Source organism: Notolepis coatsorum (assembly GCF_963971535.1).
Source record: "Notolepis coatsorum genome assembly, chromosome: 16".
NCBI classification, from domain to species: Eukaryota; Metazoa; Chordata; class Actinopteri; order Aulopiformes; family Paralepididae; genus Notolepis; species Notolepis coatsorum.
In genome coordinates this window covers 4,969,798-4,986,416 of record NC_140180.1, presented here as the reverse complement: position 1 = coordinate 4,986,416, position 16,619 = coordinate 4,969,798, and the positions used below count along the sequence as shown (strand labels likewise).

General features: G+C 41.7%; 1 protein-coding gene across 1 annotated transcript; it reads right to left on the bottom strand.

The window, feature by feature from the left end:
- LOC311242482 (uncharacterized protein) lies at nucleotides 1-15,420 on the bottom strand (the record flags this gene model as incomplete). Its single annotated transcript, XM_084331445.1, has 4 exons — nucleotides 13,088-15,420; nucleotides 9,033-9,877; nucleotides 8,546-8,930; nucleotides 1-2,416 (listed from the first exon to the last, which is right to left on the bottom strand). The coding sequence occupies exons 1-4, from the start codon at nucleotides 15,382-15,384 to the stop codon at nucleotides 1-3; spliced, it is 5,943 nt and encodes a 1,980-aa protein (XP_084187571.1). The 5' UTR covers nucleotides 15,385-15,420.
- Nucleotides 15,421-16,619: the final 1,199 nt, after the last annotated feature.

Sequence of the window (16,619 nt, the reverse complement as noted above, 5' to 3'; positions counted from 1 at the left end):
TTATAAATGTATTATGCCTACCTCAGGTGACCCATCAGAATCTCCAAACACCTCAGCAAAGTCAGCAGGAGTCTTTCTCAGAGTCTGGTCTGCAGGCATCGTGTTGTCATTGTAAGATCCGACGAAGTTGAAGTCACTGGTTCTAGAACCCGTGGTTAAATAGGCGTCATAATTGTACGTGCTGCGTAAAGTTCCTGTGCCATCAACCTCTGCGTAATTGGGAGGGAGATACGCGCTGGGGATGGCGACCGCTCCGTCAAACAACAGTCTGGGCTTTCTCCTGCGACAAAACCTCACAGCCATGATGATAATAATGAAGGTCAGGAAAAAGGTGGAGACGGACACCAGCGCGATGATCAGATAAGAGGTCAGTTTGGAATTGTTGTCATCATAAGACATGTCTTTCAGTTCTGGAACTTCAGCCAAGTTATCAGAGATAAGTAAATACATGGAGCAGGTGGCAGAGAGAGAGGGCTGTCCGTTATCTTTCACTGCCACAATAAGGTTCTGTTTCATGCTGTCAGATTCAGAAATGTCCCGCTGTGTCCTGATCTCTCCGCTGTGGAGAGCAATAGTGAAAAGTCCCGGATCAGTGGATTTGACTATATGATAGGACAGCCAGGCGTTCTGTCCGGAGTCCGCGTCCACCGCTATCACCTTGGACACCAGAGAGCCCCCGTGTGCAGCTTTGGGGACCAGCTCGGTCATGAAGGAGTTGCCCTCCGGGGCGGGGTACAGTATCTGAGGAGAGTTGTCATTCACATCCGTTATGAAGACACTGACGGTCACATTGCTGCTGAGTGGAGGAGAACCGTTGTCTCTGGCCATCACGTGGACTTTAAAGCTCCTGAACTGTTCATAATCAAACGACCTCACAGCGTGGATCACCCCCGTGTCTCCGTTAACAGATAGATAGGAGGACACCGGGGCACCGTTCACCTCACCAGGTAACAGAGAATAAATCACGGTACCGTTCTGTCTCCAGTCTGGGTCTCGAGCAGTAACGGAACATAACGTGGAGCCAGGTTTGTTATTTTCAGTCACGTAGGCGCTGTAGGACTGTTCCTCAAACACAGGTGGGTTGTCGTTGACGTCAGATACAGATAACTGAACACTTTTAGACGAGGACAGAGGTGGAGAACCCTCGTCGGTGGCAGTGATTGTAATGTTGTAATCAGACACTAGTTCACGGTCCAGTTCTCCCGTGGTCACCAGAGAATAGTAGTTTTTGATGGAGGGAACCAGTTTAAAAGGAACATTTTGCTGAATGGAGCAGCGGACCTGTCTGTTATTCTCAGAGTCTCTATCCTGCACGTTAATGATGCCCACCTCTGTACCAGGTGGAACATTCTCTGGTATGGAGTTAGTCAGGGATTTTAAATAGATCATAGGGTGGTTGTCATTCGCATCTGTTACGTCTATGATCAGTGTACAATATGACGTTAATCCTGGCCCATCTTTTGCCCTTATTCGAATCTCATAGGATGATTCAACCTCATAATCAATAGACCCAGTTACTCTTATTTCACCTGTCTTGTGATCAAGCGAGAATAAATTGGCATATTCATCAGAGAGATGATCAAAGTTATAAGTCACCTCTCCATTCACCCCCTCGTCTGCATCAGTAGCACTCACTGTAACCACTACAGTATCTAGAGGAGAGTTTTCAGGCAGACTGGCTTTATAGACGGCCTGGCTAAACACTGGGGCGTTATCATTAGCATCCAGTACAGTGACATGTATGACTACAGTACCTGATCTCTGTGGAGAGCCTCCGTCTATTGCTGTCAGTAATAATTCAAAATCCTGATCTTGCTCTCTGTCTAGTTCTCTCTCCAAAACCAATTCGCTGTATTTACGCCCTGCGCCTTCTGTGTTCATTTTGAGGGTGAAATGCTCATTCCTTTGCAGCGTGTAGCTCTGCACCGCGTTGCTACCAATATCCGCGTCGTGTGCTTCGTTAAGTAAAAATCGAGCTCCTTTGACAGATGATTCTCTTATTTCAAATGATATCAAATTCTCCGCAAATTGCGGAGAGTTGTCGTTTATATCTTGGACATGAAGACTAATTCGGTGCAGTTCTAATGGGTTCTCCAGCACCAGTTCCTCTTTTAGAACGCATGACGCCTTTTTGCCACACAGGCCCTCTCTGTCGATCCTGTCGGCAACAACCAAATCTCCAGTGCTCAGATTAACGTCGAAATACCGTTTATCGTTCCCCTCTGTATCAATACGAGCCTTGCGGGCAGAGAGTCTGTTTGCCTCGAGGCCGAGATCTTTGGCGAGGTTTCCAATCACAGACCCGCGTTTCATCTCCTCCGGAATAGAGTAGCTCGCGTCTCCATGAGCGGAATGGAGGATTAGAAAAAGGAAAGCAAGGCCCAAGCAATTCAGCGCGATTCCAAAGCCTCCCATCCTGGCCGTGAAATAGCACCCGTGCGTTATTCCTCGTGGACGTTTTTCAGAATCACAGGAGTCTTCTTTGATTAGATGATATATCCAAAAGCCAACACAACGCAGGCCTATTGTTCTACCCTTCTCAACAGCACAGCCACAATATCATGCTTTCTGTTGGCCGAAACCAAAGGGGGAGTGAATATACATTCTTCCTTTGTTGGTGCATAGTGACACCGTGAGTATTTTTCAGATATAACACTGGGAAATATTATTCAGATGACTGGAAACTTTCCAACCTATTCAAATCTCATTAAACCACAAATATGTTTGGAAAAACACACATAGGTTATGGGGAGAGAATAGTTGCCCAGAATAAAACATGAATCGTTATTTGATGTTTGAATGTAAGCCTATTCTAATCTTTGTTCCAACTAGCAATCCCTCTAGTGGACAAAGCATGTGTTTGTAAGACAGCGCTTTAACAAGACAGAGTTGGCTGATTCTGTATATAAAAGTGATTTGCAGATGCATTTCAGTTTGAAGAGGGACTTCTACTGTTCTAAATCATGTGCAGAAAGGCTTAGAAAACGAGTTCAGATGTGCCTTTGAGAATACAATTGTGACTTAAAATAAAAACAAACAACGTTTTAAGACAAAGATCTGCCTGGCACGTGCATTTGTCTGTCGATATGTTTAGGCAATAGCTCACTCAGAACGCATCACTCTAATTAAAGACATGTTCTGACAAGATCATTCTGCTCCAACATGTAGACAAAACAAAGGAGAAATAACGCATACACTCCTCTCCCAATATAACCTGATAATTACTACAATGACATTTCAAAAGGAGTATCAATGTCCGAATACATTTAGTCACAAAACAAACAGATCACAGATGGTCAGCAAGGAAACAAATGAAAATGTTTTATAGATTAAATATGTATGTTTCTGTGGAAAACGACATCCACTAATTTATCAGAACCTATTTATATGTATGTGCAGCGAGCAAGATATTTAAACAGTAATACAATATTTGATGTTTTGGCTCTGTCTTCTTGTTATACTGGCACAATGACTATAAAGCTAACTACCTTCATGTTATATAGTGGGGTATACTGTACAGCAGAAAAAGGCTAAAGCTCTTTCTGTCGCCATTCATAATGTCTTAGTCAACTATTAGGATTAATATAATTATTACTACAACTACAACTACAACAACAACAACAACAACAACAACAACAACAACAACAACAACAACAACAACTGGGGATGCTATTCATTGGCTAAATGTAATAATAGAAAACACTTTATTAGAATACAAAAAGATAGTTGTTTAATCTTCCTGGAAAAAACGGCGAGTTGAAACGCAATTCAGCACCATGGACAGAGCCACTAAGTAGTAAAGACTATACTTATACTACAGTCATTTAGCCTTGGTTCATTAATAATAATAATAATAATAATAATAATAATAATAATAATAATAATAATAATAATAATAATAATAATAATAATAATAATAATAATAATAATAATAATAATAATAATAATAATAATAATAATGGCTTTAATTTATATAGCGCCTTTCAAGTACCCAAAGCAATTGCCACAAGAACACCACAGCTAGAGAAAATGTGGAATCAAACCATTATAATCCAGCTCTTGATTTCACTCAATAAGCACAAACAATCGCAGGAGCAGCGCTCAGAAGTAGTGATATCAAGTATCAAAATATGATCAGTTTCAGCTACAACCTGCACTGTAGAACCAAATCTAACAGCAACAGGGATGGACGTGACACCAACATTTACCCTGTGCTACATTACACTGCTTCAAAACAATTGCAGTGTAAACAACGAGGCCTGAAACAAATGTGACTGACAGAGAGATAAAGGTAGAACAGAAAATGAAACAGTACTTCACATATTTGAGACATGTTATGTGTGAATAATTCACAACACAAAGTTAAAACTGAAGGTAAAACATGAGGCTGCAATACAAATTGAAGTGCGTCAGGATGAGCACTATCCAAAAAAACACGGCTGACCGAATGACTGACAAACGCAACGTTGCTTAGTCTTGAGTGTAGTACAACACAGGTTTTATATCAAGAAGATATGTTTGATTTAAAAAAGGGGCAACATTAAACACTTCTCAATGGCATTAAGATCCATTATGCTCATGTGAGTCGACATATATTTATGCATTTCATCAATGAGGGAAAATGTGTTTGAAAATGAAAAGCAACCAAATAACTAAGTGACTTCATACATCAACATATAGGGTAATATGGAACACAGTATATGGACTGAATCCTCAGAAGATGTATGCTTTGGAAAAAATGATCCTTTACTTATAGCGCTAGATTCCAGAGTTGAATATATTTTCTATAAAATATATAAGTAAAAACCCTCGCCAGCCTATTCCTACCTCAGGGGAACCATCGGAGTCTCCAAACACCTCAGCAAAGAGTGAGAGGAAGAGCAATCACGTGACCAAGGCTTGGGATGCACCTGCTGCAACAGGTACCTTATATGGGCAGTGGTTTCATGACATAATGAGTCAGGAGGACTTATTTCTCAAAATACAAACTCTCCAAAAGCCCAAATAAAACAACAACACGTGGCTACAGCAAAAGACAAAACGAGGACAACGTCCATGCATAGAATACATATCCTCACATCTCTTGACAGCTGTAAGCCAGAACTAGTTTGGCCCAACATTATTGCCAGCAAGTGTAAAGTAATATTGCAATTGTAATATATCTTTGGAGTAAGCCAGTGATTAAAATGTATTTCCACTCCAGCCTGGCATGACAGAAGTGCATTCAGCACCATGGACAGCAACATGCTATGGCACATCTATTAATAAAGTTTAAACACAACTTCACACTAAACTAACCTCATATAAGTGATTGCACCAAAACTACATCTCTCACTGTAAACCAGGACTAGTTTGTCCCAACATTATTGCCAGCAAGTGTAAAGCAACATTGCAATCCTAATACATATTTGAAGTAATACAATGACTAAAATGTCTTTCCACCTCAGCCTGGCATGACAGAAGTGCATTCAGCACAATGGACAGCAACAGGCCATGGCATGTCTATTAATATAGTTTAAACATAACTTCACACTAAACTAACCTCACATAGCGATGGCCAACGAACAAAACCTACTATATGAACAATTCAAATTTTTGAGAACGTTTTGTTTTCTTGTAGAATGCTATTTTTAAAGATACCAAATATCAGCTAAATCTCAGCAACTAAGTGTATCAATAATTGTGACAACCATCTCAACGGTTATCACACATTGATGGACTAAACATTTTATGACAATTGCCTCTGAAAATAGGAGTAGTTAGTAATCTTCTCACATACAGTAGCACACTTGTGTTATTTTAACAAGAGGCGCATCCTTATCAAGTGCAGTTACATTGTAGTAAATAGTCCCTGAATGATGCATCAGAAGTTGAAAAGCAATCAGCTCCATGGACAGAGAAACTGAGCAGGAGTTGATAACATTTTCATCTACAGACAGATATGCAGGCAGTAAGCAGTACAAGAGATATATGTTAGGGTGTAGGGTGAAATTCCCATCAAGATACTTCAGCAAAATGTAGGACACCAGGTTCACTAATTGAACCAGACTAAGAACCATATGTCTGTTTTGAATGTATTGGGCAGCCCATGTATTTGCTCTTGTAAAGTCACTTTCAGTGTGAATGTGACACATCGCCTGAAAGTACTCAACCTCTATGTTCTTTAGCTATGCTTGCACCAGACATTTAAATTTTCCAACTTAATATAATTATTGTTGTAGTCCCTTTTTCATGTTTGATATAGAGATATAGATAGAGATAGAGATAGATAGATAGGAAGGCCAGGTGTGAACACGCCTGTGTGTTAACATGTAGTGTCAGGAGGGTGATATTAGAAAATATTATTCTAAACCACTACATACAACTGAGTGAGTGACAATATGACACGTTCAACACATACTTTGTGCCAGTGAGTACATTTAACTCAATGAAACAGGAGAGTGAGTATGATTGCAAATCAGAAAACACACTTTTACTGTTACTCAATGGGTTCACATTAATTCAGTTACATTTCTAGAAAATCATTTCCACAGAAAAATACAAATCCACCTTTTTTATAGCTAACATAAACAAAAACTAAAAGACAATCAGACAGACAGACATATAACAGAATGGCAAAAAACAGTATTGAAAGTATATACAAAATGTAAAAGAAAATAAAGTGTATACCAATCAGAATAACAGGCAACCACATACTCGACAACTCATACATGACAACCAGTTACTTTTGACATAAATTGAAAGCAGACACAAGCTTATAAATCCCCAGGAACACTAGGAAACATTATACACACAGTCTAGTATTATGCAAGGAATACATTATAGACAGTCTGGACACTTCCCTTTCTCACCAAGCCAACATCGTGAGCTACCAAGGAAAAGATAATTGCCAATTGTATTGCTGTAGGACAGGCTAGATTTGATTTGATTTGATGTTTTTTATGTTCGTGTCTTACATACAGGTGTATGCCCAGCCCATATGGGCTTACAAGACACATAAACAATAAGTATAATAGTATACTTGACAAATGACATATAGACCAAGATGGCCACAAGAAAAAGAAAATACAATAAAACATAATATAACACAAGCTGTAAGCAATGTATGTAAACAAAGAAACAAGAGGAATTCATATACAATTATATAGGATATAGTGTGATTTGTCTCAAGTGCCATGCTTTCTCCAAAAATCCTGCAAAACTGAAGATGTCCTCCACAGGGCAATACAAAACAAAACAACAACAAACAACAAAACGTCCACCACTCCCAGATCACAGAGAACACACAACTGCTCCTCCTCAGGTTTACCTTGGAATCTACCCACTTCCACAGCCAATGGCAGGGTGCCAGACCTCAACTGGGCACACAGAGATCTCCGTCTTCTCTTTAAGTTTAACATTACATAAGGTTCAGTAAATTACAAATCTTTTATTACAACATATGTTCTAAGTTTAGGTTTTTTCCATATCTCCACCTTCCACTTATCCTGATGGATTGTTGATAATTTTGTTTTAATTATGTGAACCTTACACTGCAGATTGTTCATAAAAATCCTACTTAAGTCAGCAGAAGAAGTAGAATCATATGTGTGGTATAGATGGATCTTAGCACATTATATCTGCAAGTGTTCACCAAAGTAAAAAAAACATTCAAAAGATATCTAATTATTGTGAGTAAACAGAGCCAAGCAGAGCCAACACTATGTGTCAATGGGTACAGCAAGGCACCACCCACTATCCTGCGGTAAGGAGTGTGATTCCCACCGACTGTATCAATGTTAATACACACAAAACGGTATGGATTTAAATTAGTAAAAAACTCTCACTCAAAAGGCATGTAATGTATTCAGAATAGTGGAGAAAACCCAAACATAATAACTCAATTGTCTGTTCCTATATATTCATATTGTCCTGCTCTGTATTTCTCGAATCCATATGAAGTAGGCTAATCTATGTAAGAAAAATATATTTTCCAGCTACATTTAACCAAAATAAGTGACAGTGTCAGTAAGTGACAAATAGCACATAGAGGTCGAAGCACCAATATAAACCAAAATGCATGAATGTGGTGAGAAACTCAGACTTCAATCAGGCTATATGATATCACTGAGTTGTCACATCTTGTTTAGTTGATGTACGTGAAAGACAGGAAACAGTTGTCATATTAGACCCTACACCTCAGGGGACCCATCAGAGTCTCCGAACACCTCAGCAGAAAATAGTACTGACGTTGAACAGAGTAAATGTGACAGATGGAAGTCAGAGTCAAGAAAGAATGGTTTCAGGACCACAGACAGCTCCCTTTTCACAACCAATAGAGAAAAACAAGTGCCTATGAGTTTTATCTGACAACATGCCTGCATTAAAACATGACACGTAAATTGCCCTCAACCATTATGAAAACAACTTATATGACAGAATAAATGTATCTTTACTTAGTCGGCCATGAACGATTTGTTTAGGAGCTCTTAAATGGGGTATGAAATGTTGGTGAAGCATTTTCAGATGAAATAATTATAAATGTATTATGCCTACCTCAGGTGACCCATCAGAATCTCCAAACACCTCAGCAAAGTCAGCAGGAGTCTTTCTCAGAGTCTGATCTGCAGGCATCGTGTTGTCATTGTAAGATCCGACGAAGTTGAAGTCACTGGTTCTAGAACCCGTGGTTAAATAGGCATCATAATTGTACGTGCTGCGTAAAGTTCCTGTGCCATCAACCTCTGCGTAATTGGGAGGGAGATACGCGCTGGGGATGGCGACCGCTCCGTCAAACAACAGTCTGGGCTTTCTCCTGCGACAAAACCTCACAGCCATGATGATAATAATGAAGGTCAGGAAAAAGGTGGAGACGGACACCAGCGCGATGATCAGATAAGAGGTCAGTTTGGAATTGTTGTCATCATAAGACATGTCTTTCAGTTCTGGAACTTCAGCCAAGTTATCAGAGATAAGTAAATACATGGAGCAGGTGGCAGAGAGAGAGGGCTGTCCGTTATCTTTCACTGCCACAATAAGGTTCTGTTTCATGCTGTCAGATTCAGAAATGTCCCGCTGTGTCCTGATCTCTCCGCTGTGGAGAGCAATAGTGAAAAGTCCCGGATCAGTGGATTTGACTATATGATAGGACAGCCAGGCGTTCTGTCCGGAGTCCGCGTCCACCGCTATCACCTTGGACACCAGAGAGCCCCCGTGCGCAGCTTTGGGGACCAGCTCGGTCATGAAGGAGTTGCCCTCCGGGGCGGGGTACAGTATCTGAGGAGAGTTGTCATTCACATCCATTATGAAGACACTGACGGTCACGTTGCTGCTGAGTGGAGGAGAACCGTTGTCTCTGGCCATCACGTGGACTTTAAAGCTCCTGAACTGTTCATAATCAAACGACCTCACAGCGTGGATCACCCCCGTGTCTCCGTTAACAGATAGATAGGAGGACACCGGGGCACCGTTCACCTCACCAGGTAACAGAGAATAAATCACGGTACCATTCTGTCTCCAGTCTGGGTCTCGAGCAGTAACGGAACATAACGTGGAGCCAGGTTTGTTATTCTCAGTCACGGAGGCGCTGTAGGACTGTTCCTCAAACACAGGTGGGTTGTCGTTGACGTCAGATACAGATAACTGAACACTTTTAGACGAGGACAGAGGTGGAGAACCCTCGTCGGTGGCAGTGATTGTAATGTTGTAATCAGACACTAGTTCACGGTCCAGTTCTCCCGTGGTCACCAGAGAATAGTAGTTCTTGATGGAGGGAACCAGTTTAAAAGGAACGTTTTGCTGAATGGAGCAGCGGACCTGTCTGTTATTCTCAGAGTCTCTATCCTGCACGTTAATGATGCCCACCTCTGTACCAGGTGGCACGTTCTCTGGTATGGGGCTACTCAGAGATTTAATGAATATGATAGGGGCGTTATCATTTAAATCCATTATATCTATTAACAATGTAGACGATGACGCTAATCCAAGGCCATCCTTTGCAGTAATTTGCATTTCATATGTGGACATCTCCTCATAATCTATTGGTCCACTCACTTTTATTTCACCCGTTTTTTGATTGAGTGAAAACAGATTATTACTTTGATCTGAGACGTGATCTAGTTCATACGTCACTTCTCCGTTCACTCCCTCGTCTGCATCAGTAGCACTCACTGTAACCACTACAGTATCTAGAGGAGAGTTTTCAGGCAGACTGGCTTTATAGACGGCCTGGCTAAACACTGGGGCGTTATCATTAGCATCCAGTACAGAGACGTGGATGATTACAGTACCTGATCTCTGAGGAGAGCCTCCATCTGTAGCTATGAGTGCAATAGTGTGCTCTTGTTCTTCCTCTCTGTCCAACTCCTTCTCCAAAACTAATTCACAGTATTTCCGTCCCCCACTTTTTGTATTGACGTTCAATTTAAAGTGTTGATTCTCCTGGATAGTGTAGCTCTGGACAGCGTTCGATCCAATATCGGCATCGTGGGCCTCATCTAGAAGAAAGCGGTTTCCTTTTATTGCAGATTCTCGTATTTCAATCTTTATTGTATCCTTTTTAAATTGTGGAGAATTATCATTGATATCTTGAACATGCAGGTTAATCCGATGCAGCTCAAGAGGAGCCTCCAAGACAAGTTCCTGTTTTAAAATACAAGATGCCTTTTTGCCACAAAGGCCCTCTCGGTCAATCCTGTCGGCAACAATCAAATCTCCGGTACTCAAATGAACGTCACAGTATCGCTTGCTGTTCCCCTCCGTATCAATACGGGCCTTACGAACGGACAGTTGGCCCACTTCAAGCCCGATATCCTTTGCGATATTCCCAATAACAGATCCACGTTTCATCTCTTCGGGGAAAGAATATGTCACGTCTCCACAGACGGCACGCAGCATCAGGAAACAGACCGCCAGGCTGCCGACCAGGCCGAGCAGTGGAAATCCTTTGTGCTCCATGCTTTAGTACGATTGGCACCGAATCACCAAAGAAAAAACAGCCAATGTATTAAACGACGCTGTGAGAAAACAAGAAAACGATTAATCTATAAAGAAAAACAACGACATGCATCCACGATAAAAAAGAAGTACGAGTTCACCCTTCCCAAGGATAAGAAAAGCCTTCTATAATGGCAGCCAGTTGAAAAACAGTGGGAGGAGATGGGTAAACCCACCTAATGTATGCCCAGTACCTCTACGTTAAGCTGGTGGACAGCGCCACTGTGAGTTAACTTAGGATATTACAAAAGATTGACACTGGATATCTACAAGAAATATAAGATAGCAGACCATAACTTTAACCTTGATGTGAACCATAGAGGGAAAACAAATGACAACACATTGCCAGGTGGAAATCAGCTGTTTGCACTTTGCATACAAATGACTTTACAATGTGCCATTAAATGAAAGTAAAAGCCACACACAGCTGATTTCAGCACCACGCACAGCGACTGAAGGAGGCGGAAATGTACACATTTGACGGGTGCCTTGTGATGGTGACCCCTGAAATGACACCAACTTATCCTCAGTGCCCGGTGTTTTGTCAAAGTCAATAAAAAAAGTCCACATTGCAAGGGCTGATACAGACTTCTGTTTAGTTTTGCATTTACAATTGTATTTATGTTTTGTCTGGAACTAAGTAAAGCAAGTCAAGCCTACGTTAGTGGAGACAGTACTTAAATGTTCTATGTAAACTACTCCAGACGAAGGCCTACTCCTGGCTTAATAGAATCTCTGTCCCTGCTGCAACCAAATCCATTCTATTTCCACGTGAAGCGTTAAGGGTTTCTGTCTTTACTACAGAGCCTACGATAGCATCCCACTTTGTCAATCTAATGTATCAAAAACAGCCTTGATAGTGGAACTGCAATGTAGAATATGCCTTCTGAAAAGAAAATATATTTAATGTTATTTAATTAAACATATCACTCAAAATCCATCAGAAAAAAAGGGACAACATCAACACATCTAAAGTCAACAGCTACACTGTGAGTTAACTTACGATATTACAAAAGATTGACACTGGATATCTACAAGAAATATAAGATAGCAGACCATAACTTTAACCTTGATGTGAACCATAGAGGGAAAACAAATGACAACACATTGCCAGGTGGAAAGCAGCTGTTTGCACTTTGCATACGAAACCAGCTCACACCCCTTCACATGTACACAGACAAAGACACAGACACACACGCACACACACACACACACACACACACACACACACACACACACACACACACACACACACACACACACACACACACACACACACACACACACACACACACACACACACACACACACACACACACACACACACACACACACACACACACACACACACACACACACACACACACACACACACACACACACAGACCAATGACAATGTTTAAGAGTCAAAACTGCTATGAAAGCATAAATACACGCCGGTCTGTATGCTTAAAGATACTTAAGCCATAAGTAATTTCCATAGAACAAGATCAGATAACACACTTTAAGAGCTCCATTCAAAACATCACAGAGGCCGTTAGCAGCTGCCACAGGGCAAGTGATGACCAGCTTCCTACTAAACATGAGCAGTTTGAGCACATGAGTGAACAGGCCCACCTCTCACCAGAGAAGGAGTGAAGCAGGACACATGGCCCCCTCCTTCTAAGTCACAGAGAGTGAGAGAGTGTGTGTGTGTGTGTGTGTGTGTGTGTGTGTGTGTGTGTGTGTGTGTGTGTGTGTGTGTGTGTGTGTGTGTGTGTGTGTGTGTGTGTGTGTGTGTGTGTGTGTGTGTGTGTGTGTGTGTGTGTGTGTATATTGTGTCTTGTGTTGGACAAAAGAAAAAGCTTTCCAGTGAGAAAAGTTGATGATGAGAATAAATGAAATCAGTAGAAATAAGAAGCTTTGTTGTAGTGAGCCCATCATCACAGCGATTTACTGCTCAAATAAACATGTAATATTCTGCAATGTTAATTTCCGCATCAAACAGTGATCGGATTGGAATGATATTAAAATTGAATGTTGATGAATTGTAATGAAATGTAAAATGCAACTTGAAAAAAATGCAAAAGCAACACTAAACATACTATCCCAGATAGTCAAACCCTAATGTATTCCTACCTCAGGTGACCCATCTGAATCTCCGAACACTTCAGCAAAGTCGGCTGGAGTTTTTCTCAGAGTCTGGTCTGCAGGCATCGTGTTGTCATTGTAAGAACTGACGAAGTTGAAGTCACTGGTTCTAGAACCCGTGGTTAAATAGGCGTCATAGTTGTACGTGCTGCATAAAGTTCCTGTGCCATCAACCTCTGCGTAATTGGGAGGGAGATACGCGCTGGGGATGGCGACCGCTCCGTCAAACAACAGTCTGGGCTTTCTCCTGCGACAAAACCTCACAGCCATGATGATAATAATGAAGGTCAGGAAAAAGGTGGAGACGGACACCAGCGCGATGATCAGATAAGAGGTCAGTTTGGAATTGTTGTCATCATAAGACATGTCTTTCAGTTCTGGAACTTCAGCCAAGTTATCAGAGATAAGTAAATACATGGAGCAGGTGGCAGAGAGAGAGGGCTGTCCGTTATCTTTCACTGCCACAATAAGGTTCTGTTTCATGCTGTCAGATTCAGAAATGTCCCGCTGTGTCCTGATCTCTCCGCTGTGGAGAGCAATAGTGAAAAGTCCCGGATCAGTGGATTTGACTATATGATAGGACAGCCAGGCGTTCTGTCCGGAGTCCGCGTCCACCGCTATCACCTTGGACACCAGAGAGCCCCCGTGCGCAGCTTTGGGGACCAGCTCGGTCATGAAGGAGTTGCCCTCCGGGGCGGGGTACAGTATCTGAGGAGAGTTGTCATTCACATCCGTTATGAAGACACTGACGGTCACGTTGCTGCTGAGTGGAGGAGAACCGTTGTCTCTGGCCATCACGTGGACTTTAAAGCTCCTGAACTGTTCATAATCAAACGACCTCACAGCGTGGATCACCCCCGTGTCTCCGTTAACAGATAGATAGGAGGACACCGGGGCACCGTTCACCTCACCAGGTAACAGAGAATAAATCACGGTACCGTTCTGTCTCCAGTCTGGGTCTCGAGCAGTAACGGAACATAACGTGGAGCCAGGTTTGTTATTTTCAGTCACGGATGCGCTGTAGGACTGTTCCTCAAACACAGGTGGGTTGTCGTTGACGTCAGATACAGATAACTGAACACTTTTAGACGAGGACAGAGGTGGAGAACCCTCGTCGGTGGCAGTGATTGTAATGTTGTAATCAGACACTAGTTCACGGTCCAGTTCTCCCGTGGTCACCAGAGAATAGTAGTTCTTGATGGAGGGAACCATTTTAAAAGGAACGTTTTGCTGAATGGAGCAGCGGACCTGTCTGTTATTCTCAGAGTCTCTATCCTGCACGTTAATGATGCCCACCTCTGTACCAGGTGGCACGTTCTCTGGTATGGGGTTAGTCAGGGATTTTAAATAGATCATAGGGTGGTTGTCATTTACATCGGTAATATCAATAATAACTTTTGTATCTGAGGAAAGACCATATCCATCTTTAGCTTCTACGAACATTTCATATGTGGATCCATCCTCATAATCAATATCACCGATTACAATAATTTCTCCAGTTGTCGGATCTATTGAAAACAGCTTCCTCGACTTATCAGACATTCTGCTAAATTCATACGTAACTTCTCCATTCACACCTTCGTCTGCGTCCGTTGCACTGACAGTAACAACAGGGGTCTTCAGAGGAGAGTTTTCAGGCAGACTGGCTTTATAGACGGCCTGGCTAAACACTGGGGCGTTATCATTAGCATCGAGTACAGTGACGTGGATGACTACAGTACCTGATCTCTGAGGAGAGCCTCCATCCAGAGCTGTGATCAATAATTGTATTTCCTGTTGTTCCTCACGGTCTAATTCCTTATCTAAAACCAACTCGCCATATTTACTACCAGCACTTGTTGTTTGCACATTCAAAATGAAGTGGTTATTCATTTGTAGAGTGTAGCTTTGAACGGCGTTTTGGCCTATATCTGCGTCATGGGCCGCATTGACGCGAAACCGAGCTCCTTTGTCAGCCGATTCTGTAATTTCAAGCTTGATTGTGTCCTTTGGGAAAACGGGTGCATTGTCATTAATATCTAGTATCTGCAGTGATACACGATGTAATTCCAAGGGATTCTCCAAAAGCAATTCAAATTTGAGAAAACATGAAGCCTTCTCCCCACAAAGCTCCTCTCTGTCTATTTTCTCCGCAACAATCATATCTCCGCTTCGAAGATTGATATCACAGTACTGTTTATCGTTCCCTTCTCTGTCAATGCGAGCTTTACGAGCAGACAGTCTCCCCACCTCAAGTCCGAGATCCTTGGCAATATTTCCAATAATAGATCCGGGTTTCATCTCCTCTGGAATAGAATAGCTCAGGTCGCTGTGAGCCAACTGCAGCAAGACGAGAGAGAACACAAAGCTGAAGCTTTGGAATGAGTAACCTCCGTCTGCCATCCTCATAACCGGGTATCCAGCAGTGAAATCCAGAATACAGTTGATGATATCAAGAGTTTAAATGATCCAGCAATAATACCTAATGTTTGACCAGGACTACGGAAGGCCTTCCACCACAGCTTTCTGCAGCTTTATACACGCGAACCTCGGCTTTGTGTTCATTCACGTTAGTGGGTGGATGAGGACAGTGGGCAGACCATTCCACTCCTATCCTGGTCTATAGCGACATCGTGAGTACACATGAAATATAACAGACTGACCAACCTGATGAAATCCATAAAACAAGCTTAATTCATCTAGGCCTATACTCTTTAGCTAGCTACTCATACGTTCGAAACAATATAGAAATATATGACAAGCACATATTGTCTGCTATACCTCGTTTGATGCACTAAAGCCTGTTACTGATGCAATTGCTGACAGTAGTAAATGGATAATTAATGTGCCAAGATCGAGTAGAGAAAAATGCCACTGAATGTCCAGTATAGAAGCGAATGGGAATTCAGCACCATGGACAGAGTCACTGAGCGAACAACTGACAATCCCTGATATAAACCACAGTTCACAAGCAAATAAAGGATAGATTGACAGACAGACAATACATTGGCAAGCAGACAACCACACCTTGTGACACAGAAAATAGATGAGATACATTTTCACATACCTGAGAATGTCTATTGGTATATGAAAATGCATAATAGATTGAAGCTGCAAGGTCATTCAAATTATGAGCTTTCTACAAATTATTTGAAATAAATCAGGATGATAGCCATGAACTCATCAGAAATAATGCACATGCATTGCATTGACAAAACAGCCTATATTTATAGCCATACACTGATGTGACTATAAACTGTTGAAGCCATGACTTAGCAGAGAATGAATGACCCCCAGAAACAAGCTAAACAGGCATCAACAATGTTAGGATCCATCAGTCACAAATACTGTTTGTTCTACAAAACATATGATACATAAAGTTTTAATGTATTGTAATGTGCTGATGAAAGCTAGCAGAGGAAACATAGTGTTCCTCTTAATCAAAGTGTTCCCTATAGAGCAGCAGGTAGAGAGATTAGTGACCTATAGTCTTAGTATATTTGCCTCAGTGTTGGACTCCTAAAGTTGCGAATTCA